This window comes from Quercus robur, chromosome 2 (assembly GCF_932294415.1).
Source record: "Quercus robur chromosome 2, dhQueRobu3.1, whole genome shotgun sequence".
NCBI lineage: Eukaryota > Viridiplantae > Streptophyta > Magnoliopsida > Fagales > Fagaceae > Quercus > Quercus robur.
In genome coordinates this window covers 90,421,473-90,445,499 of record NC_065535.1, presented here as the reverse complement: position 1 = coordinate 90,445,499, position 24,027 = coordinate 90,421,473, and the positions used below count along the sequence as shown (strand labels likewise).

At 34.2% G+C, this 24,027-nt stretch overlaps 1 protein-coding gene and 2 pseudogenes across 1 annotated transcript; all 3 read left to right on the top strand.

Moving 5' to 3' along the window:
• The first annotated feature begins 337 nt into the window (after positions 1-337).
• Positions 338-5,103, top strand: LOC126705334 (glutamate receptor 2.8-like; annotated as a pseudogene).
• A 5,476-nt stretch (positions 5,104-10,579) lies between these two features.
• LOC126715746 (glutamate receptor 2.8-like) lies at positions 10,580-19,549 on the top strand. Its single transcript, XM_050416519.1, has 5 exons — positions 10,580-10,931; positions 15,591-16,906; positions 17,464-17,776; positions 18,236-18,645; positions 18,781-19,549. The coding sequence occupies exons 1-5, from the start codon at positions 10,655-10,657 to the stop codon at positions 19,327-19,329; spliced, it is 2,865 nt and encodes a 954-aa protein (XP_050272476.1). The 5' UTR covers positions 10,580-10,654; the 3' UTR covers positions 19,330-19,549.
• A 213-nt stretch (positions 19,550-19,762) lies between these two features.
• On the top strand, positions 19,763-23,265 carry LOC126705332 (glutamate receptor 2.8-like; annotated as a pseudogene).
• The last annotated feature ends 762 nt before the right edge of the window (positions 23,266-24,027 follow it).

Below are 24,027 nucleotides of genomic sequence, written 5' to 3'. Positions count from 1 at the left end.
GAGGTATGCCCGCCCTCAATTACTAGTCTTGTGACTAGAGATGTAAATACTTTTCAATGAATAAGACGATCTGAACTATCTTCTCATCCAAAGAAAACAGAGAATAATAATAATACTAATTAAATGGATGCAAGGGCTGTTGAGTCATTGACAATTTCAGATTGAAGATTGGAATTTGACAGTTATTAAATTCTTGTGGGAGGACCAACTGTACTTATTTGACTCGTGTGTGATGTGTCCCTCTGGCAATAGTGATCTGAGGCAACCAAAATGTCAAATGTCAGCTGCCTAAAACTAAACAGCTAACGTGTACTCCCCTCTAGCTAACAATTTGCAAATGGCAAAGCAGAAGCGCCTCCTCTCTAAATTCCTAACCTTTCTCTTGCTCAGCCTCAGCCTCTGGGGTCATGAGCCATTGATGGCAAAGGAGGTGATTCCAATAGGCGTAGTTCTTGATTTGAAGTCCCAAGTGGGAAGAATAGAAGAGAGGTACATGTCCATGGCTCTCTCTGACTTTTATGCAGTGAATGATAACTATCGCACAAGACTCACTTTCTTCACAAAGGATTTTGGGGATGATATCATTGCTGCTGCATCTGCAGGTACGTTAAAACTTTGTTTCGGAAAAACATGACATTGATTGATCCAAAATGCAAGGAGAAGTGTTACATTATATAGTATACTAGGATACTGTGGCCTACAAGGCCAAAGTGTAACATATTAATAACATTCTTAATATTAGGATTTTATCAAGGGAAATAAGTGAACAGCAAAGCACATTCAAACGCACTTCCAATATTTAGGGGAATTTTGTTTCTCTACATGCTAACAAACTTCTGAATGTGCAGTCTGGTTCAGTTTAAGTTGAAAATTATTATGAGCTTTTTGATTTTGCACCTTCATCATTTTACAAACAATTCCTGAGTCTCTGACATCATGACCTCTCCATGGATAGAGAAACTGTTGATCATATTCAAACATGGTGGTGCACAATATATATAGTTCCATCATGTTATAATAAAGTTTATTATCATGGCTTTGTTAGTTGTTTTTGTTGTCACTGTTATTGAATATTGCCAGTAAATTTATATTTTCTAAGTCATTCACTATTGAAATGAAATCCAGCATTAGATTTAATGAAGAATGAAGAAGTGCAGGCCATCGTAGGACCTCAAAGGTCAGCACAAGCAAGTTTTGTGATAGAACTTGGCCGCAAAGCTCAGGTTCCCATCATTTCCTTTTCAGCAACAAGCCCCTCTCTTTCATACGTACAACCCAAGATGACTCTGCACAGGTTAAAGCCATAGCAGACATTGTTAAGGCCTTTGGTTGGCGGGAGATTGTCCTTATTTATGAAGACACAGAGTATGGAAATGGTTTAATTCCATATTTAATGGACGCTTTACAAGAGATTGACACTCGGGTGCCTTATAGAAGTGCCATTCCTCCATCTTCTAGTAATACTGAAATCATTAAAGAGCTCAACAAGTTAAAGGAAAATTATACAAGAATATTCCTTGTGCACATGACTGTTCCACTTGGCTCAAACTTTTTTGTACTTGCAAAGAATGCAGAAATGATGAGCGAAGGGTATGCATGGATCCTCACAGCAGGGTTATCATCTTTGCTAGTTCCTATAAGCTCAAAGGTCTTGGACTCAATGCAAGGTGTAGTAGGAATAAGGCCATACTTACCCCCATCTAAACGTCTTGAAGATTTTGAAAGAAAATGGAAGAGAAATTTAACCTCAATCAAAACAAAAACCAAGAGTACTACTAGCTTTAACCTATATGGATTATGGGCATATGATACAGTTTGGGCATTGGCAATGGCGGTGGAGAAGGCTGGCATAGTGCATTCTAGCTTCTTGAAGAAAAATGATAGTGACAGTAACGTTGATCTTGCAGCCTTAGGCATTTTTGAAATGGGTACAAGGCTTCACAATACAATTCTAACTACTAAATTTCAAAGCCTAAGTGGGAATTTTCATTTGGTTAAGGGACAGCTAGAGCCTCCAGCCTTTGAACTGTTCAATATAATAGGAAAAACTGAGATTATTATTGGATATTGGACTCGGCAGAGAGGGTTTTCAAAAGATTTGAATGATAATGGTGAAGAGGCATACTCAACTTCGCATACTCAACTTCAAAGGAGAGACTTAAACCACTGATCTGGCCAGGATACACAACAGATCAGCCTACAAAGTTAAGGATTGGGGTTCCAGTGAAAAAAAGTTTTGAAGAATTCTTGAAAGTAGAATGGGATTCTCCTACTGATAAGCCTATCATATCAGGGTTCTCTATTGATGTGTTCCTTGCTGTACAACATGCATTACCCTTTCCCCTTCCTTATGAATTTATACCGTACATGAATAAAGATAGGCAGAGTAATGGGACATACGATGAACTTCTTCACCAAATTAAAACTCAGGTGGGTGTTTTTTTTTTTTTTTTTTTTTAAGATTTTCTTTTTGACTCTAGGTAAATAAAAATCCTATGTTCTACCTTGAGTGTTCTAATTTATACTCCACCAACAGTAATATGTCATATGTATCCGATTTTTTTCTATTTTAAATGTCAGTTACTTTATAATGAAAACAAAATGACATGTTCTAGATTTTGATTGATGGAATATAATGTAAAACCCTCAAAATAAGGCATAAAATTTTTATTCACTTTAGATGGTGTGTGTTAGTTACTTCATTGAACTTTTTTCGAAGTCCATCAATCGGTAATTATCTCTCTCTCTCTCTCTCTCTCTCTCTCAATGCAGAAGTATGACGCAGTTATTGGAGACATAACAATCCTAGCTAATCGCTCCTTGTATGTTGATTTCACTTTGCCATATACAGAATCAGGAGTGTCAATGGTAGTTTTGGTGAAAGATAATGAAAGCAAAAACTTGTGGATTTTCTTAAAGCCACTGAGCTTGAATTTATGGTTAACAGCAGGTGCAACATTCATTTTTACAGGTTTTGTAGTATGGGTTCTTGAACATCGTGTAAACACTAAGTTTAGAGGCCCTCCAAAACAACAACTTGGCTTGATTTTCTGGTTCTCCTTCTCAACACTTGCCCTTGCTCATAGTAAGTTTTCTTCAACCCTATAGAAAAAATTTAGGGAAAAGTATATAAAATCCTCCATTTGGCTTCTTCACAAAACAAGAAAGCCCCTGAAATTTCGAATGTAATTCTTAACCCCACATGTCCATATTTAGAAATGCATTTTCACATAAAATAATACTAAATGATGGTTTTGAGTTACACTCAAAAACCTCATGAGGTTTTTATGGTACACTCAAAAACTTCAAGGGGATTAAGTGTTACACAATTAACAATTTACACATGTAAATAATACCACATAGGCTTAAGTGTTACACTCATAACCTAAAGGGCTTTCTATGTTTGACGAGAAAACCTTGATAAATTTTGTGCATTTTTTTCCAAGATTTTATTCTCTCCCTTTGTAGTTAGTTTCAATTCAAAACATAGATATTCATTATGCATGTGTATATTATTAATAATTTAATGGTACCTATAGGGGAGAAAGTCATAAATAATTGGTCAAGATTTGTGCTAATCATATGGATTTTCGTGGTACTCATCCTGACACAAAGTTATACCGCAAGCTTAACCTCAATGTTGACAATACAAAGATTGCAACCTACATTTGTTGATGTTAAAGAGATTAAAAAGAATGGTTATTTTGTTGGATATCAAAAGAATTCCTTTGTTAAAGGGATTCTAATAAAACAATTAGGTTTCCATGAGTCCAAGTTGAAGCCATATGAAACCGATGAGGGGTACCACGAAGCACTGTCAAATGGAACCCACTACGGTGGGGATGCAGCTATTTTTGATGAAATTCCCTATTTGAAGTTGTTCCTTGCAAAGTATTGCTCTAAGTATACCATGGTTGGACCCATCTACAAAACTGATGGACTTGGCTTTGTGAGTCTCTCTCCACTCCTTCCCAACCCCCCCCCCCCCCCAAAAAAGGGGCTAAAGTACCCTTCTAAGTCTTAAAATTTGGGATGGTTTTATTTTGATTTCATTGTCAAAATGTTTTTTATTCTGTTTTTAAAATAGTGACCAACATTGCCCTTGCTAACAAAACAATGTTGGTTCCTTTGGTTTTTCTTTCTTAATTGCCAAATTAGTCACAAACATGAATTGAATGATCATTTTGAAAACTGAATCAAATTTGGTGAACCAAAATGAAAATTCTCAAAATTAAAACAATCCAAAAGGACCAAAACTTTTCAGATCAAAACTGTAATTTAATCTAAAGAAAACCCACCTGAGTTTTCTTTTAATTTTAAGAATGCAATAAAACCAACTACTTCTTCAATAAACATGTAATTCATATTTAATAAATATGAATTACACCACCTGAGTTTTCTCCACTCCTTTCTCATCATGCTTCATAACTAATTCTTATGTTTAATAAATATGTAATTCATATAGTAATTCTTATGAAATCGACTATTCTATTTATTTTTATTTACAAAATGCTATATTTTTTAAAAATGTTTCTTCAGGCCTTCCGACAACAATCTCGTTTAATCCCTTACATTTCGAAGGCAATTTTTAATGTCACTCAAGATAAAGATAAATTTGAAGCTATTGAGAAGAAGTACTTTTCAAGTCAAACTTCTTGCGAAGGTCAGAGCACCACAATCTTTTCATATAGTCATAGTCTTGGCATGGACAACTTCAGGGGCCTCTTCCTCATCACAGGAATCACTTCTATGGTTTCCCTCTTGGTTTATGTGTTTAACTTAGTTTACTCACACTGGCCAGTTTCAAATGACAACTATAGTACTGGCAACTCCTTTTGGTCCAAAATAGTTGAAATGGCAAAACATTTTGACCAAAAGAACTCTCTTCACATGACTTCAATAGAGAAGAATCAGGTGCATGACGTAGTCAATCCTAACGTTTTTGACCCTTCACCTAGACCTAGTATTGACGAGATGCAGCGCCACTCAAGGAATTCCATTGAAGGAGCAGATGATGTGGTTATACACAATGACAACATAAGTCTTTCTTCAAGCTCAAGGCATAAACATGCATCTATGCCAAATGTACACAATTCATCATAGACATGGTTTTCTACCCTAATATTTAAGATAATCTCATTCCCCTAAGTTTGTATAATCATTTATAACCCAAAAATAGAAGTTTATTCTTATCACTCATGACTGCATCGAATGGTTATTTCTCTCTATAGGAAGTGACTGCATTCTTCTTTCACCAAGTGACTATCATTTATTACATAATGATAGGTAAATTACATATTTCCCTATATAATTTTGGGTGGTTCAAAATTAAACTGTAAATATTAAAAAAAAAAAAACAATGAACTTCCTAAATTGTTTTAATTTACACCCTCAATGAGTTACTATTAACTAAAAGTAACATAAATTTATATAAGTTGTTTCTCTATTAAAAAAAAATTATATAATTTTTGGACTAAAATCAATCTCAACACAAATTTCTTCCATGTAAAATTATAAGACCTTCGGTACACTATATGCAAATTTTTAAACTATATCAAAATGGCATTTAGTTATTGACTCGTTATAAAAATATTCACTATAAAATTAATTTTTCATGAACTCTAGTCTAAATCATATCATCTAAATATAAAAATAAAAAAAAATAAAAAAAATGTTTTACATGATGTGGTTGTACTAAGTGGACACCCCCTCCTTTTTTATGGATAATGCTAAAGCAACTGCATGAACATGATTTGTACTCGTGCATGTGCATGGGGATACATACTAGTAAATTACAGAAGTTGGATCTCCAAATCGGTGGATGCATGCAACGATAACACGCTTTCATTCTCAAATCATACTACAATGACACATAGCAGAAAGAAGAAGGAAGCACACAATAATAATAATCAATTTTTTTTTCCTTTGTGAAAAAAGTACTATTATTATTATCATTATTTGTTAGGACATATGTGCTTCACATGTTAAGAACATATGTCATGATTTTATGTAATTGACTTATCCTTTGACAAAACGCACTTTACTTGTATTTGGGTAGATTTAGGATGTGTTTAAATACTTCAAGAAATCATGTTTCAAGATCAAGTGTTGAAGCCTTCAAGTCTGTCCAAGAAAACAAGCTGAAAGTGTAGAATTACTAAAGCTCGACAGCTAGCATGTGTCAAGGTTTAAGGAAGCTGTTCAGCCCGTGTGCTCGACACCTACTCGACAATTGCTCGACACCTTCTATCTGTCGAGATTTAAGAATTTCAGAATTCTAATATGATTTTCTTGGGATTTGTGAATGTGTCTTTGGGCTTTCTTTTTTCCTAACCCTAGACATATAAAATGATTGTTTTAAGGGCCATCAAATAGTTCACAAGTTGCACAAGCATTGAGCAAACTCTGTTCAAGCAAATTGTGACCAGAGATGAAGTTTTTGCCCTAGTTCATCTCTTTTTCTTGAAGAAGTTGCTATGTATGTGTACCGTAGGGTTTTGTGATCAAGCATCTTCTTGATCTTCATCATGTGGATGAACTGAAAAACTTTGCAGCCAACAACCTTCTTAGTTGGTGATTGAAGTCGCGTACTGGGATCCGTGCAATTGATTAATCACGTACTTGGGAGCCATGCATTGAAAGGGGAACTATCACTACAGAATAAGTCCAATTGGGTATTGGGGTAAGGGTTCAACTGTAGGTTGGTAAGGTACTTGGGATTCCTTTACTTGTAACCGCTTGTTGTGATAATAGTGGAGTTTCGGGAGTGGTGACCTAAAAATCACTCGGTGAGATTTTTGCCATTAGGTTTTCCTCATTCGTAAACAAATCACCGTGTTATTTATTTTCCGCTGCATAATTAGTTTATTGGTGATTTGTTTGTGCTACCATGCGTTTGCATGTTAATTAACTTAATTAATTCACTTGGCTAAATTAATTGGTTAATTTATCACAAGGGGTCAATTCGTTTTTGGCCTATTAGTATTAGTATTATTATTATTATTATTATTATTATTCAATCTAATTTTTCATTAATCTCAAGATGGCAACGCATTGGTTTATGGGTTGTGTATATGGGTCATGGGGTCATGGGTCACAAAAATTGGGTTGATTTGGGTGTTGTTGAGGACCAAAATTTCACAAGAAAACCCATTCTATGAAAAGTAAGGAAATACTATGGGCCTTAACAAAAGAAGGCTCAATTCATGAAGTTAAGAAGGACCATGAAGGCCCAAAGTCCCAAAAAGATGGAAAAAGAAAGAAATAATAATAATTAATTATAAATAAATAAAAAAGGACCTAGACTTAGTCAAGCTAAAGGACATGCAGCAAGGATCTCGGTCAGACTAGAGGATATGCAGCAAGAAGAACATCATGGCCCTAGGACCTTGATGTATCCTTTTGAAGCCTTGAGAAGAGGACCTTGGCTGACATATGGGAAAGCCAAGGTGTATGTTTAGATTTCCAGCAAAAAAAACCATTAAAAATCCAGCAAAACCAGGTATTATCTTTGTAACTCATGGTCCAAGCCCGTGGGATCCTGAGTGGATAGTAAGGGAGAAGTGGTTTGGTCAGTAGGGGAGTGATTTCTGGTGAAAGGAGGATCTCGAAAGCTTCCCTTGGTTCATATATTTGTTTGGAATGCATGAACCAATGGAAAACTCAGTTCCCCCATGTGCATGACATCTCCCCACAATTTCCTCTCAATTGTTACTTTCAATTAAAGATGTCATCCATTGCATTGAGCAGCCCACCCACTCCTTTGACTTTCCAAGAAGGAATCTTTCATTTATAACTAAAGTCAAATGCCCCTTTTGAGTTATAATTGCCTAATTAAGCTAAACCTCTGCCTAATGCACTTTTTTAGGCTCCAGAAGACATGGTTTTACCTAGCAAACTAGGGATGTCCTCGCCCGAGGTACCAGACCATGTCTACTATAAAAGGAACACTAAGGCATAGCAAAAGGGGGGGGGGGGAATGGGGATTCAGATAAAGGAAAAAGGGGAGAGTTTAGAGGTTTAAAAGGATAATTCTTAGAGCTTTAAGAGCCCAGCAAGGGAGAAAAGAGAGTTAAGGGGGAGGAATTTGTCCCATATCCTTGAGATCATTCAAAATATCACTTAGCCTTCAAAGAAATATATGCCAAAATTTGCACACATCAGATATCACTCTCTCCAACAAAATCCTCTTCACCTAACTATCTAGGAAGGCAATGCCCGAGCAAAGCTACTTGGACTTGAGTTCCAAATCCTACAAGTCTTGTGTAAAAGCACTAAGTCTTGTGTAAAAGCACTAAGTCTATGAGAATTGGGGTCAAGATCCTCATGGTTGACTCATGCATTCTTATGAAATTTGTTTACATATATGTATATGTATTAGAATATATATCATAATCTAAGAAACTAACAGTTATTTGAAAATATGTGTATTGTAAAGTGTGTTCTTATGCAGGACCTATAGAGGTAAAGGGAAATGACAAAACTCTATTGCATAATAAGTATGGAGAAAGATCGTATAGTTCAGAGAATCAGCATTCTGAGTTCTTACAGGCCTAGTACTCCTGGGAATCATGACATCCCATTTAGGGTACCACGGCATCACGCTCGGGGAACCAAGTGAAGGAACTTTTTTAAATGTTCACACAATAAAAGATAAGCTTTAAATATTCTATTTCAATCTCTTTCTCATTGTGAAATATTATGAATAATTATTTTACTTATTTCATAAGAGTAAAGGTTCATTTTATGACACTAAAACACTTATAATGGTATTTTATTGCTTAGGAGAAATCGCATTTTTGCCTTTAGGAGCTTTATGTGACTTGCACACAACTTGGTTCGTAATCAACCCTATTTAGCTGCAGTGAACCAAGTCCAGTCCACCAAACAACAAGTAAAAGGCCTAGGATCCTTGTTTCTACTTAGGCCTGGCTACTATTCAAAAAAGAACCCACACAAGTGTTAATTGGGATGATTTGTGGGTCCTTTTGGTGGTGTTTGGTTTGATTTTGGCTTGTGGCCATGACAATGGTCGTTAAGTTGTGGTCACGGTGGTGATTAGGATGTTATTTTTTTGTTGGGTTAATTTTAGGTTGGGGTTTGTAGTGGTGGTGGGTGGGTGAGTTTTAGTTTGTGTGGTGGCTAGTAGGTGGATGGGTTTCAGTTTACACTGGTGGATGGGGTGTGGGTTTCGATTTGTGGTGGTGGTGGCTAGTGGGTGTGTATTTGTTTGATGAGAGAGAGAGAGAGAGAGAGAGAGAGAGAGAGAGAGAGAGAGAGAGAGAGAGAGAGAGAATTAATAGTGTTTGACTGTGATATGAAAAATAATAGTTGAGATATTAGGTAAGTTATAAAATAGTGAGTTAAAATAGATAAAGTAACTTTTTTAGGTACTAAAAGTTACTAAATACTTTAGGACAACCAATATGAATGCTTTAAAGGTGAAGAACAAGAAGAATGAGATTTTAAGATTGAAGGGAGGGTAATTTAGATTAGATTAGAGTAGAATTTCTATCTTGTAAAAAAAAAATAAATAAATAAAAAAGAAGAAAAGAAGAAAAAAGTGAGGGTAATTTAGGGAGACTATGTAAAATCATAAATGGAATATTTAAAGATATCTCATTTCCTTACTTTCTTCCATAATTGCGGCTCCTGCGTTTTGGTATTGCGACTCCCTAATCTCAAATGTACAACACGCTTATTTCCTCCATATTAGAGCATTCATGTTAGCTTGAGCAGAAATTCATGTCTATTTTAGTATAAGAAATTACTTTTTCTAGTTTACATATTTAATTTTCAAAATACTCTACATTAGATTATTATTTTACACTATTTTTCATTAAAATATTAATTTTTTTTTTTAAATTATTTATCTTTCTTTACACACAACAACCACATCTACCATTTTATTTCATTTTCGAGATACAAAAAGAAAGAATAAATAACTAAATACAAAATGAATAGTATCACGATTATTGTAGCAAACTTGTAAATTTACACAATTATATACATGAAGTGATGCGAGTTATTTTTAGGTAAAATTATGTAAATTTTAGACCTTTTCTATTGCAAACGGATTGATATGAATGCACTTAGCGAATTTATTTACTTGCCACGCGTACAAATCACGTTCTCACAGTGCCAACATGACTTTTGGTCGAAAAAGTTAAGTGCTAATTAACCAAGCGCGCACAGGTCTAGCTTGCATCAGCAAGGGGAAATTTGACTTCGAGACAAAGATACAAATGATCAATGAAATGGGCCCACAAAATTCAGTGCGAATATTGAAATTGGAAAGTCATTACCAAATTCCCTTGGGTTCAACTGCTCTTGTTGCATTCATGTAGTGTGTAATGTGTCCGACCATAGCTAGCTGAGCCTCTTAATAAGGCAAACAAAATGAAGGCTAGCTCTGCCTGTAAATTTGGGCCACGCAAAGTAAGCCAGTCAACTGTCAGCTGCCCAAAATTTTCAACATGGGGTGGAATGGAATTTTCTAAGCTTAATTCAAACAATTCACAGTTAACAACTTAACGTGTAGACCAAATTTTCTAAACTAAATTCAAACACTTTGCAAATTGCTAACGTGTGGTCCCCTCTGCTTTTTCTAGTTATCATTTGGCAAGGTTAGCTTGATCTCAGTTAAACATTGACAATGGCAAACCAGAAGCACCTGATCTCTTTCCTATCATTTCTCTTACTCACCCTCTCCCTCTCGCTCTGCCTCTGGGGTCATGAGCCTTTAGTGTTGGCAAAGGAGGTCATACCAGTAGGCGTGGTTCTTGATTTGAAGTCCCCCGTGGGAAGGGTGGCAGAGAGCTACATGTCCATGGCTCGCTCTGACTTTTATGCAGTGAATCATAACTATCGCACTAGACTCACTCTCTTCGCAAAGGATTCTGGGGATGATGTCATTACCGCAGCGTCTACAGGTACGTTATGAAATGCCACCGGAGATGTGTTTTTGTTTTTTTTTTTTTTTAATTCTTGACGACACAATATATAATTCAAGTTGTTTTAGGAACACAAACTATTTCACAGTTTCTTTGTCACAAGTCTAACTTGACAAACTGCAAATAATTGTTTATCACTTATATATAAACTCAATATTTTTTTTATTACTGCTCACATTACCACATTACATTTGTGGCAAGTTGTGAATTAATTTGTGATACTACATTTTTTCTATATAATTCATCCCGAAAGTCAGGAAAGTTTTACATTACATAGCATACTAGGATAGTGTGGCCTTCCGGGCTGAAACTGTTGCATGGTAATAACATTTCTTTTTCTTTTTCTTTTTTTGAATGGAAGATATAGCATGGTAATAACATCTCTAATGTTAGTATCTTGTCAAGAGAAACGTAAACTCTTCTATTAAAGCCAGCTCTATGCATTTTGAGGTTCAATAATGCAACAATGAACTTTTTTTTATATTTAAATATTAAAATAATTTTTTTACTTAAAATCTATGTTTCTTCTGTTTTACTCTTGTTTTTCTAGATGCAAAATTGCTAATTAAATTTTTGTATTCAAGTTTATCTAAAAAACTTTTGGAAGACTCGATTTTATATTATTTTTCTCACACACACATATATATCCATGATGTATATTTTCAAGTAGGCATTTATATACCTAAATCTGCATCACATAATATTATACTATATTGAACCATTGATTCAAAATCATATAATGTACATTCTTAAAATCATTATTACATAATATAATATGTCATATATGAGTAATTAAAAAATTGATGAAGAAAAAAAACTTCTCATATGTGAGTAAAGTAATAATAATACCAAAAAAAAAAGAGATTTTAGGAAAAAAAAAATGATTCATTTACATACTAGCTGAAATCACCATATCAAACGAAATTTAGTGAAACAACTGTTACTGGTGGAATGGATTAGCATGTGCTGGAATTTAAACGAGATGAAATAGAGGGTAAATGGTACCATGCTTTTAAAATTTTAATTGGACAGGTCAAAGAACCAAAATAGGAAGTCATTCTTAGTTCTCTAGTCTGGTCGGAGTCAAACTAATGGTCAAATCGGTTATATCATAAATAATTAATTAATAATTTTAAAATTATAAAAATATACAATAATTTTATAACTAATATTTTTTTTAAAGATTATTGAAAAATAACTAATAATGTTTAGATAAAAAAGATATAACAAATGAATTAGCATAGAACAAGTCTATATTAATTTTATTTATATTTTTTCATTTAGATTATATATTAATTATTTAGTATGTATATTTATTACTTATATAATAGATGACTATTTAGTTAATATATAATTATTTAAATATTTATAATTATATACATGAGTGTGTGTATGTATGAGTATATATATATATATATATATAGCCATCTATTAAATTTAGAGTAGTGCTATAGTACTAGTTTACGAGTACTACAAATTTATTATATTAAGCCTACAAACTAATGTGTAACCAATTATAAAGAAGCCATTCAAATAATAATTTTAAATCGATTGAAGTCTACCAATCATATTTATTCTCATTTTTTTTTTTTTTGAGAATTGTCACATTAATTTGTAATTAAAATTTATACAATACAACTTGTAGTAACTATAACATTTTCCTTGAATTTATTCTTATGTTTGTGGTTTTTATTTATGCCATCTGTAAAATTTATTCTAAATTTTTTTTGTGTGGAATGGGCAACAACTGGCAACTAGGAATCACTATACATTTTCCTCCCCAAAAAAAAAAAAAAAGGAATCACTATACATTAATAGAAAAATTCTATAACCAAAAGCAAAATAAACGAGGAATATCTTCACCTAACCAATATGCCCCCACTTCTTTCTTTCCCTTTTAACACTATTGTCTTTGATCGGCTACCACCAACAGACCAAATTTTTATCTATACTTTATAGTACAAATAAATATGGTAAAATACTGAAATGGTGCTTGCTGCCTTGGGGTTCATTTCTTCAATGATGAAGGTTGTAGGCCTAGATCTCATTTCTTTAAGAAAAGAGGAACGTTTTATGTAAGGAATCTCTGTGAGGGTTTGGATTTTGAGATTTCATTGTCATCAAATCTCTCTCTCTCTCTCTCATTGTTGTGGACTTATATGGTGTTTTTTATTATTCATATTTGATCTTCCTCTGCTACAAGGAAGAATCAATGGGTTGTTCTTTGTTATTTCATCAACCCGAAGGAATATATGACAGAAAATAACTTCGTAGTGTGCAGTTTAGAGGTGAGGCAACTGCATTTTCCAAAAAACGACAATATTTGACAATAGTCTAAACCATCCCATGACTGGTCAATCCAACCCGATTTGAGGTTTCTCCAGTTGAACCACATGTTTTTGGTTTTTTAGAATATGGTACAGTTTTCGATTAACTGGAATGGAAGACTCTGACCATTTCGGGTGGAATGGAAAGGAATTTATAACTATTCATAACTATGGTGTAAAGTAATAGAAACTTATTTATAAAATGTAGAGTTAATTACTATTTTAATCCCTAATGCTTGGTCTATGTGTCAAAATGCATCATATTAGTGGCTAACCTTTTGATAATGTGTCAAAATAGTCCCTCTCATTAAGGCCTCGTTTGGGAGGAGGGAATGGAATGGAATAGAAAAGAATGAAAAGAATTATCTTAAAATATTCTTCCATTTTTTTGTTTAGAAGTTTTAATAGAGGGAATGGAAAGTTCATTCCCTTGTTTGAGAGTTTAAGTGGGAGGGAATGAAATGGGTAGGAGGGAATACTCATTCCTCTCTATTATCTTAAAACCTCAAATTTTCATTCTCCCCGAAATTGGGAGGAATTGGAGAGAATGGAATTAGATTTAATGATTTTTTTTACTAAAACTCCCAAAATACCCTTATATATTCAACTTTTTATTTTAAAATAGGAGTATAATAGTAATATTGTCATAAAATGATTCCATTGCATTCCCTCCATGTTACTCCCAAATAAGATTACTTACATTCCATTCATTTTCATTCCTTACCATTCCTTTATTTTAAAACATCCAATCAAGGTTACTTAATTTCATTCCATTCCATTCCTTTTTCTTACTTAAATACATTTCATTCCTTTCTATTCATTTATAATCATTTCATTCCATTCCCTTATGAACTCCCAAATGGAGCCTAAGTGATTGATGGAAAAAACTAATTTGACTAATGTTAATATTAAAATATTATTTTTTATGCCACATGCTCTGCAACGTATCCTTCAAAAAAAAAAAAATTAATAAAAAACCCTAACTCTTTTAACTTAAAACAATACCCAAAAAAAAAAAAAAAAAAAAAAAAAACAGAAATAAACCAACAAATCACATTAAAAACAAGTTTTCTACAGGGTGGGTTCAGGGAAAAAAGTGCCCTTATATATATATATATATATATATATATATGTTTTTTAACATTCAAACTTAGATTTATAAAATCTTTTGTTGTTGTATTATTGAATTTGTATTTTTATGTTTAAGATGTCAATTGTTGTATTGTTATGTTTGAATTATTTTTATTTTTTAAAATATCTGCATTATTGGATTGTTATGCTTCTAAAAGGTTTTGTAATGTTAGAACTTGATTTTCTTTTTTATGTCTAATGAGTTTTAGTTTAATGAATAATATACTTTAAATCAAATTTTAATATATTATAAAACAAAAAAGTAGAGTGAGATGGAAAGGTAGGTACACACAGATGCTTGCTAGGATTGGGTCCAAAAAAAAAATTTCCCGGCCAAAGTGACAATCAAATAGGGGTGGGGGAATAGAAAACTCATCCCATTGCTATTCATAGTGGGGATTATATGTTCTACACTCCAAATCTCCCACCTAAAGAAAAAGAAGAGTCAAGACTTAGGGCACATCCCACGAGCAAAACAAAAAAAAAAAAAAAATCATTTTCCTTTCCTATTCCTCAAGCCAGGTAGAGTTCTTTTTTCTTTCTTTCTTTCTTTTGGGGGGGGGGGGGGGGGCGCTAATAGTTGGGGCTTAAGTAATACTCCTACAGTTAAAGAAACAATCCTACTGATTAAAATTTGTGAGCCTTCTTCCATTTGGAAGTCTTAGATGGTAGAATCGGCCCTACTAAAACATGTGAAAATAAAAGACTATTGTCCACTCTTAGTCTTCTATTTTATTTTTCACTAATCAAACCTACAACACAATTTATTTTCCCTTAGAAAGTAACCAAAGTTTAAATGAAAAATAAAATAAAATAAATTCAAACATTTGGTTTATTACAGTTAATGAAGCATGAAGTGAAATACTCACATGCAAAGTGGGACACAGGATTTTTATTCAACTTATTACTAGGAACTTATGAATTGCTGCATGTCTCAAGTTTAATTTAAAGGATGCCGATGGGGAATTTTGCTCCATATATTAATATACAAACTTCTCATCATGTAGTCTGATACAATTGGAGTTCATAATTGATCAACATTTTGATTTTGCACCTTCACCTTTTTACAGACATATGTTGGCATATCGTAAAGTATCAGTTTTGTTATTAAACATTGCAACTTTGCAAGTAAATTTTCCACTTTCTAAGTCATTCATTACACTGTTGAAATGATATCCAGCATTGGATTTAATGAAGAATAAAGAAGTGCAGGCCATTATAGGACCTCAAAGCTCCGCACAAGCTAGGTTTGTGATGGAAATTGGCCGCAAAGCTCAGGTTCCCATCATTTCCTTTTCAGCCACAAGTCCCTCTCTTTCCCCATCCCAGAACCAGTATTTCATACGTACAACCCATGATGACTCCGCACAAGTTAAAGCCATAGTAGACATTGTTAAGGCCTTTGGTTGGTGGGAAATTGTCCTCATTTATGAAGACACAGATTATGGCAATGGCATAATTCCATATATGTTGGATGCTTTACAAGAGATTGACACTCGGGTTTCTTACAGAAGTGAAATTCATCCATCTTCTAATAATACTGAAATCAGTGAAGAGCTTAACAAGTTAAAGGCAAATCATACAAGAATATTCCTTGTTCACATGACAGCTTCACTTGGCTCCAAACTCTTTGCACTTGCAAAGAATGCAGGGATGATGAGTGAAGGGTATGCATGGATCCTCACAGAAGGGCTATCATCATTGCTAGATCCTATGAGCTCAAAGGTCATGGACTCAATGCAAGGTGTATTGGGAATCAGGCCATACTTACCCCCATCTAAACAAATTGAAGATTTTGAAAGGAAATGGAAGAGAAATTTAACCTCAATTAGAACAAAGAGCAAAAGTATTACTAGCTTAAACTTGTTTGGATTATGGGCATACGATACAATCTGGGCATTGGCCATGGCAGTAGAAAAGGCTAGCATGGTGCATTCTACCTTCTTGAAGCAAAATACTAGCAACAATAATGTTGATCTTGCAGCTTTAGGCATTTTTGAAATGGGTTCAAGGCTTCGCGATACAATTCTAAGTACTACATTTGAAGGCCTAAGCGGGAATTTTCATTTGGTTAAGGGGCAGTTAGAGCCTTCAACCTTTGAACTATTCAATGTGATAGGAAAAACTGAGAGGATTATCGGATATTGGACCCGACAAAGAGGATTTTCAAAAGATTTGAATGGCACTAGTGAAAGGGCATACTCAACATCAAAGGACAAACTTAAACAACCTATCTGGCCAGGAGACACAACAGAGCAGCCGCCAAAGTTAAGGATTGGGGTTCCAGTGACATCTGGTTTTAAGGAATTCGTAAATGTGGAATGGCATTCTCCTACCGATGATAAGCCAAGCATATCGGGGTTCTCCATTGATGTGTTCCATGCTGTACAAGAAGCATTACCTTTTCCCCTTCCTCATGAATTTTTTCCCTACATGAATAAGGATAGGCAAATGAATGGGACATACGATAAACTTCTTTATCAAATTACAAACCAGGTGAGTTTTTTTCTCCAAAAGTTTTTCTTCTTGCAGAAGCCTCTAGGTGAATAAAATCCTTTTATGGGAAAATGTTAAGTTACAAACTTTTTTACAAATTACTGATGTGGTGAGTAGTTATTGATAAGTAAAAAAATTAAGTGATGGGCCCATATGAGAACCACTAAAAATATGCCACCCTAACAATTTATAAAAATATTGTAAAAAAGTTTATGATTGTAGTATTACTCATCCTTTATTCCACTTTAAGGATTTGATTTTATACTCCATCAATTGCAATATATCATCTAAATATATTTGATTTTTTTTTTTTTTTTTTTTTTACAACATGTCATACTGCTGATTTTTTTTTTTTTTTTTTAATTTTAAATTTTGGTTACTTTATAAGAAAAAAGGAAAAGGGGGAAACATGTGCTAGGCTTGTGATTGGTGAAGCAAAACGTAGAATAGTCAAAGTAGGACATAAGAATTTTATTCACTTTAGGTGGGTGTCAATTAGTTACCTCATTTAACGTTTCTTAAAGTCCATCAATTCATAATTCTCTCTCTAAATGCAGGTTTACGATGCGGTTGTTGGAGACACAACAATTGTTGCTAATCTCTCCTTGTATGTTGATTTCACTTTGCCTTATACAGAATCAGGCGTGTCGATGGTGGTTTTGGTGAAAGATGATAAGAGCAAAAACTTGTGGATTTTCTTAAAGCCATTAAGCATTAATCTATGGTTAACAACTGGTGCAGCATTCATCTTTACAGGTTTGGTAATATGGGTTCTTGAACACCGTGTAAACACTGAGTTTAGAGGTCCTCCAAATCAACAACTTGGCTTGATTTTTTGGTTCTCCTTCTCAACAGTTGCCTTCGCTCACAGTAAATTTTCTTCAACCCTCTAGAAGATATTAGGAAGAAGTATATAAAACCCCATTGTGATATCTTTGCAAAGCATAAAAACCTCCGGAAATTTGTAATGTTACACTTAACCCAACATGGTATTATTTTGTGTGTAAACCATTAAACACCCATGAAACTAAATAGTGAGTTACTCATGTGATGACATGTGTCCAAATTTAAGGATTCATTTTCACATAAAGCATTACCAAAGTGGGGTTTTGATATTAGCCAATTAATGGTTTACACACAAAGCAATATTAACAAGGATTAAGTGTCATACTCAAGACCTCAAGGGGATTTTTGTTTACATAGAAATCACATACGGTTTTGTGTATTTTTTCCAAAAATTCTATTCTTTCTTTTTGTGGTTTGTTTGAATTCAAAACATGGATATTCATTATGCATGTTAATATTAAAAATAATTTATGCTACTTGTAGGGGAGAAAGTGGTAAACAATTGGTCAAGATTTGTGCTAATCATATGGATTTTTGTTGTACTCATCCTGACTCAAAGTTATACGGCAAGCCTAACCTCAATATTAACAGTACAGAGATTGCAGCCTGCATTTGTTGACGTAAAAGAGATTAAAAATAATGGTTATTTTGTTGGATATCAAAATCATTCCTTTGTTAAGGGGCTTCTGATTAAACAATTAGATTTCCACGAATCCCAGTTGAAGCCATATTCGACCCTCGAGGAGTATCATGAAGCATTGTCAAAAGGAACCCACAATGGTGGGGTTGCAGCTATTTTTGATGAAATCCCCTATATCAAGATCTTCCTTGCAAAGTATTGTTCCAGGTATACTATGGTTGGACCCACCTACAAAACTGACGGATTTGGCTTTGTGAGTCTCTCTCTCTCTCTCTCTCCAAAAAAAAAAAAACAAACAAACAAACCACCTCGAATTATTCTTTTAATTTTAAGAATGCCATAGCATTATTTTAAAAGAATGCTATAATTTTGTAACATGTTTCTTCAGGCCTTCCGACAAGGATCCCCTTTAGTCCCTCACATTTCGAGGGCAATCTTGAATGTCACTCAAGATACAGATAAAATTGGAGCTATTGAGCGGAAGTACTTTGGAAGTCAAACTACTTGTGAAGATCAAAGCGCCACAATCTCTTCACATGGTCCTAGTCTTGGTGTGGACAACTTCAGGGGCCTCTTCCTCATCGCAGGAATCGCTTCCGTGGTCTCACTCTTGGTTTATGTTTTTAACTTCTCTTACTCACATTGGTCTACCTTGAGCAACAACAATCCTGCCAACTCTTGTTGGTCCAAATTGGTTGAAATGGCAAAACATTTTGACAAGAAAGATCCACAAACATTTCAGAGAGAAGAATCAAGGGTACATGTAGCAAGTCCCAACGTTTTTGAACCTTCTCCTAGTATTGATGATATGCAAATCCACTCAAGGAATTCAATTGAAGGAACATTGGATGTGGTTATACACGATGACAACGGAAGTCTCTCTTCAAGTTCAAGGCATGGTGATGCATCTATGCCGGATGTACCCAATTCATCATAGACATGGTTTGTTTAAGATGATCTCATTCCCATAAGTTTGTTTTTTACCCAAAAATAGAAGTTTAGTCTTATCAGTCATGATTGCATCGAATGGTTATTTTTCTCAATAGGAAGCTATTTCTCTCTATAGGAAGTGACTACATTCTTCTTTCACAAGTGATTGTCATTTATTAAAAACTAGGGAAATTACATAATTCCCTATATAATTTAGGGTGGTTCAAAACTAATCTGTAAATATTAAAAAGTTTTATTAAAACTATGAACTTCCTAAATTGTTTTAATTTACACCCTCAAAAGTAACATAAATTTATATAAGTTGTTTCTCTCTAAAAAATAATAATTATATAAGTTTTGGACTAAAATCAATCTAAACACAAATTTCTTCCATGTAAAATTGTAAGACCTTTAGCACACTATATGCGAATTTTAAAACTATGGGTCCGTTTGGATACAGCTGAAAACTGAAAACTGAAACTGAAAACTGAAAAACACTGTAGCAAAATAATTTTTAAATATGTGAATAGTATCGTGGGACCCACTTTTAATGAAAAAGTTGCTGAAAAATGTATTTTGTGGGACCCATGAACAGTGCATAAAAGCACTGTTCACAACAAAAAAGTCAAAAAGTTACAGCTTGACCAAAAAAAAAAAAAAAAAAAAAATTTCTGAAACGTAAACGTGCGTCTGGGAAGCAAAACGCGCTTCCCAAACGCACTCTATATCAAATCCTATTAAAAAAAAAAAAAACTGTATCAGAAAGTCATTTAGTTATTGACTTATTGTTAACAAAATAATCACAATAAAATTAATATTATATATGAACTCTAGTCTAAATCATATGATATAATATAATATACAACAAAAATATGTTTTACATGATGTGGTTGTACTAAGTGGACATACACTTTTTTTTTTTTAATGGATAGTGCTAAAGCAACTACAACTTTTACATAAAACCTCCAAATTGACGTAACTATGAATACAATTACTGGGCCTTAAAATACCTAATAAATAAATGTTTGAATTATTCTTGTGATTGATAAAACATAATTTTATAAACTCTATATAATAGAATTTCTAGTATTCCTAACATCACCCTTGTTCTAATTACTGATTAGAAAGTGAACTACTTATCCTATAAAGCTGATTGATGTGTGTGCACAAGCTGATTGGTAGACTGGCTCCAAGACGACGTAATCCTATGCCTGTTTAAAAGAAGATTCCTTTTTTTTTTCCCATTTTTCTACAAAATTTTATTGCGGTTCCGAAGACAGTCAAATCTTATCATAATGAGATCATTGGATTATGGGCATATGATACAGTTTGGGCATTGACTATGGCAATGGAAAAGGCTGGCATAGTGCATTCTAGCTTCTTGAAGCAAAATGCTAGCAATAGTAATGTTGATCTTGCAGCTTTAGGCATTTTGGAAATAGGTACAAAGCTTCACAATACAGTTCTTACTACTAAATTTCAAGGCCTAAGCGAGAATTTTCACTTGGTTAAGGGGCAGTCGGAGCCTTTCAGCCTGTGAACTATTCAATGTAATAGGAAGAACCGAGAGGATTATTGGATATTGGACGGGAAACAGAGGATTTTCACTAGATTTGAATGACACTAGTGAAGAGGCATACTCAACTTCAAAGGACAAACTTAAACAACCGGTTTGACCAGGATAGACAACAGACCAACCAACAAAGTTAAGGATTGGGGTTCCAATAAGAAATGGTTTTGAAGAATTCCTGAAGGTGGAATGGCATTCTTCTACTGATGATAAGCCTAGCATATCAGGGTTCGTCATTGATGTGTTCCATGCTGTACAAGATGCATTACCCTTTCCCCTTTCTCATGAGTTTATTCCCTACATGAATAAACATAGGTAGAGTAATGGCACATATGATGAACTTCTTTACCAAATTAAAACTCAGGTGGGTTGTATTTTTGTTTTCATCTTTTTTCCTTATTTGTTTTATAATGTTTTTCTTCTTGCTAATGACTTCAGGTGGCTGTTTATTAGTTACTTAGTCTGACTTTTTAAATAGTCAATAAATTGGAATAAAATTACAGTGTCTCACTCTTCCACTTTTCGCTCAATCAATTGTAGAATATCGTCAAGTATCTTTCTTTCTTTTTTGACTTTGGTACATTAAATAAAATAAAAAAAGATCATGGGCCAAACTACAATTGGTGGGGCATAAAATGCAACAGAGTGAGACCAAGTTTTTTTATTCCATAAAATTGATAATTATCTCTCTTTCTCTCTAAATGCAGAGGTATGATGCAGTTGTTGGAGAGACAACAATTGTAGCTAATCACTCCTTGTATGCTGATTTCACTTTGCCTTATTCGGAATCAGGCATGTCGATGGTTGTTTTGATGAAAGATGATGACAACAAAAACTTGTGGATTTTCTTAAGGCCACTAAGCTTGAATCTATGGTTAACAACTAGTGTAGCATTTATCTTTACAGGTTTGGTAATATGGGTTCTTGAACACCGTATAAACACTGAGTTTAGAGGCCCTCCAGAGCAACAACTTGGCCGGATTTTATGGTTCTCTTTCTCAACAATTGCCTTTGCTCACAGTAAATTTTCTACAACCCTATATAAAGATCCTCTCTCTCTCTCTCTCTCTCTCTCTCTCTCTCTCTCTCTCTCTCTCTCTCTCTCTCTCTCTCTCTCTCTCTCTCTCTCTCTCTCTCTCTCTCTCTCTCTCTCTCTCTCTCTCTCTCTCTGGGGTTTGTTCTAGTTCAAAAGAAGGATATTATTTATGCATGCGTATATTAATAGCAGTTTAATGGTACCAGGGGAGAGAGTGGTAAATAATTTGTCAAGATTTGTCCTCATCATATGGATTTTTTTGGTACTCATCCTGACTCAAAGCTATACAGCAAGCTTAACCTCAATGTTAACAGTACAAAGATTGCAGCCTACATTTGTTGACGTAAAAGAGATTAAAAGGAAAGGTTATTTGGTTGGATATCAAAAGGGTTCATTCGTTAAGGGGCTTCTAATGAAACAGTTAGATTTTGATGAGTCCAAGTTGAAGCCATATGAGACACCTGAGGAGTATCATGAAGCACTGTCAAAAGGAATCCTCAATGGTGGAGTTGCAGCTGTTTTTGGTGAAATCCCTTATATCAAGCTCTTCCTTACAAAGTATTGCTCTAGGTATACTATGGTTGGACCGACCTACAAAACTGATGGATTGGCCTTTGTGAGTCTCTTTCTCCTTCCCAAAAAAACCCCTTACTTTCAAGAATGGCATAAGACCAACAAGAAACGTTTTTAGTAATGACCTTTAGTGATCAAAGTGTATTGTTCAAGCCTTTTTTTTATTATTATTCAAATTGGAATAATTCTGTAACAATTTACTTTAGGCCTTCCAACAAGGATCTCCTTTAGTCCCTTGTATTTCAAGAGCAATCTTGAATGTCACTCAAGACCAAGAGAAAATTGGACCAATTGAGCGGAAGTACTTTTCAAGTCAAACTACCTGTGAAGATCAAAGCACAACAATCTCTTCACATAGTCCTAGTCTTGGAGTGGACAGCTTTGGAGGCCTCTTCCTCATCGTGGGAATCACTTCCATGGTCTCACTCTTGGTTTATGTGACTAAATTCTTTTTCTCACATTGGCTTGCTTTGAGTGACAAAAATACTGCAACCTCTTTCTGGTCCAAATTCGTTGAAATGGCAAAACATTTTGACCAAAAAGATCTTTCTTCACATCACTTTAAGAGAGAAGAATCAAGGGTACATGATGTGGGAAGTCCTGACATTTTTCAACCTTCACCTAGTATTGATGATATGCAGAACCACTCAAGGAATTCCATTGAAGGAACAAATGATGTAATAATACACGATGACAGTAGAAGTCTTCCTTCAAGTTCAAGGCATAGTGATGCATCTATGCAGGATGTACCCAATTCATCATAGACATGGTTTTCTATCCAAATGTTTAAGATGAACTCATTCCCCTAAGTTTGTTTCATAAATTATTCCTCGAAAATTATATACTATATCATGTTTTATATAATAAAAGTTTATTCTTAGCTAAGGCTGTAAGTAGACCAAGCAATTTATAAACAGTTTGGGCTTAATTTGATAAAAATCTTATTCATGTTTATTTATTTATAAACAAGCTAAGCTTGAGCCTTAGTTTTAGACTTGTTTAATAAATGAGTTGAGCCCTAGCATAAAAATTGTTTGTGGATAGGCTCATAAACAGTAACGGTCGATACAAATCAAGCCAAGCTTAAGCGCATTTATGGGCTTGGTAATAAGCATGATATAGGCTTGACAAATAAACTCATTACTAAGCCTTCAGTTAATTGAGAGTTAATAAATGAGTTGAGACCACTTGTCTATTGTAGTTTTCTATTCATTAACTAAATAATAAGGGTCTAGCTCGCTTCTGGCTGAGACGAAATTTGTTTTTTTTTCCTCCCTGCTCTGCTCCCTGTTGCAAGTTGGTGTTCCTTGAAATGCTTCATATATATGGTGAAATCTAATAGGGGACAAAGCTTTTTATTTTCCCCCAAAGTTTGAACTTTCATTTGTAAGCTCGTGTAACATCATCCCCACGAATGCAATGCTGTTCCAGTGGGAAATACTGGCAAAATGCGAGCTGTCCTTGCTGCTACATTGAGAGTGCTGGAAGTGTACGTATTCCCCTGGTGGAGGACCTTCCTTCAGTAT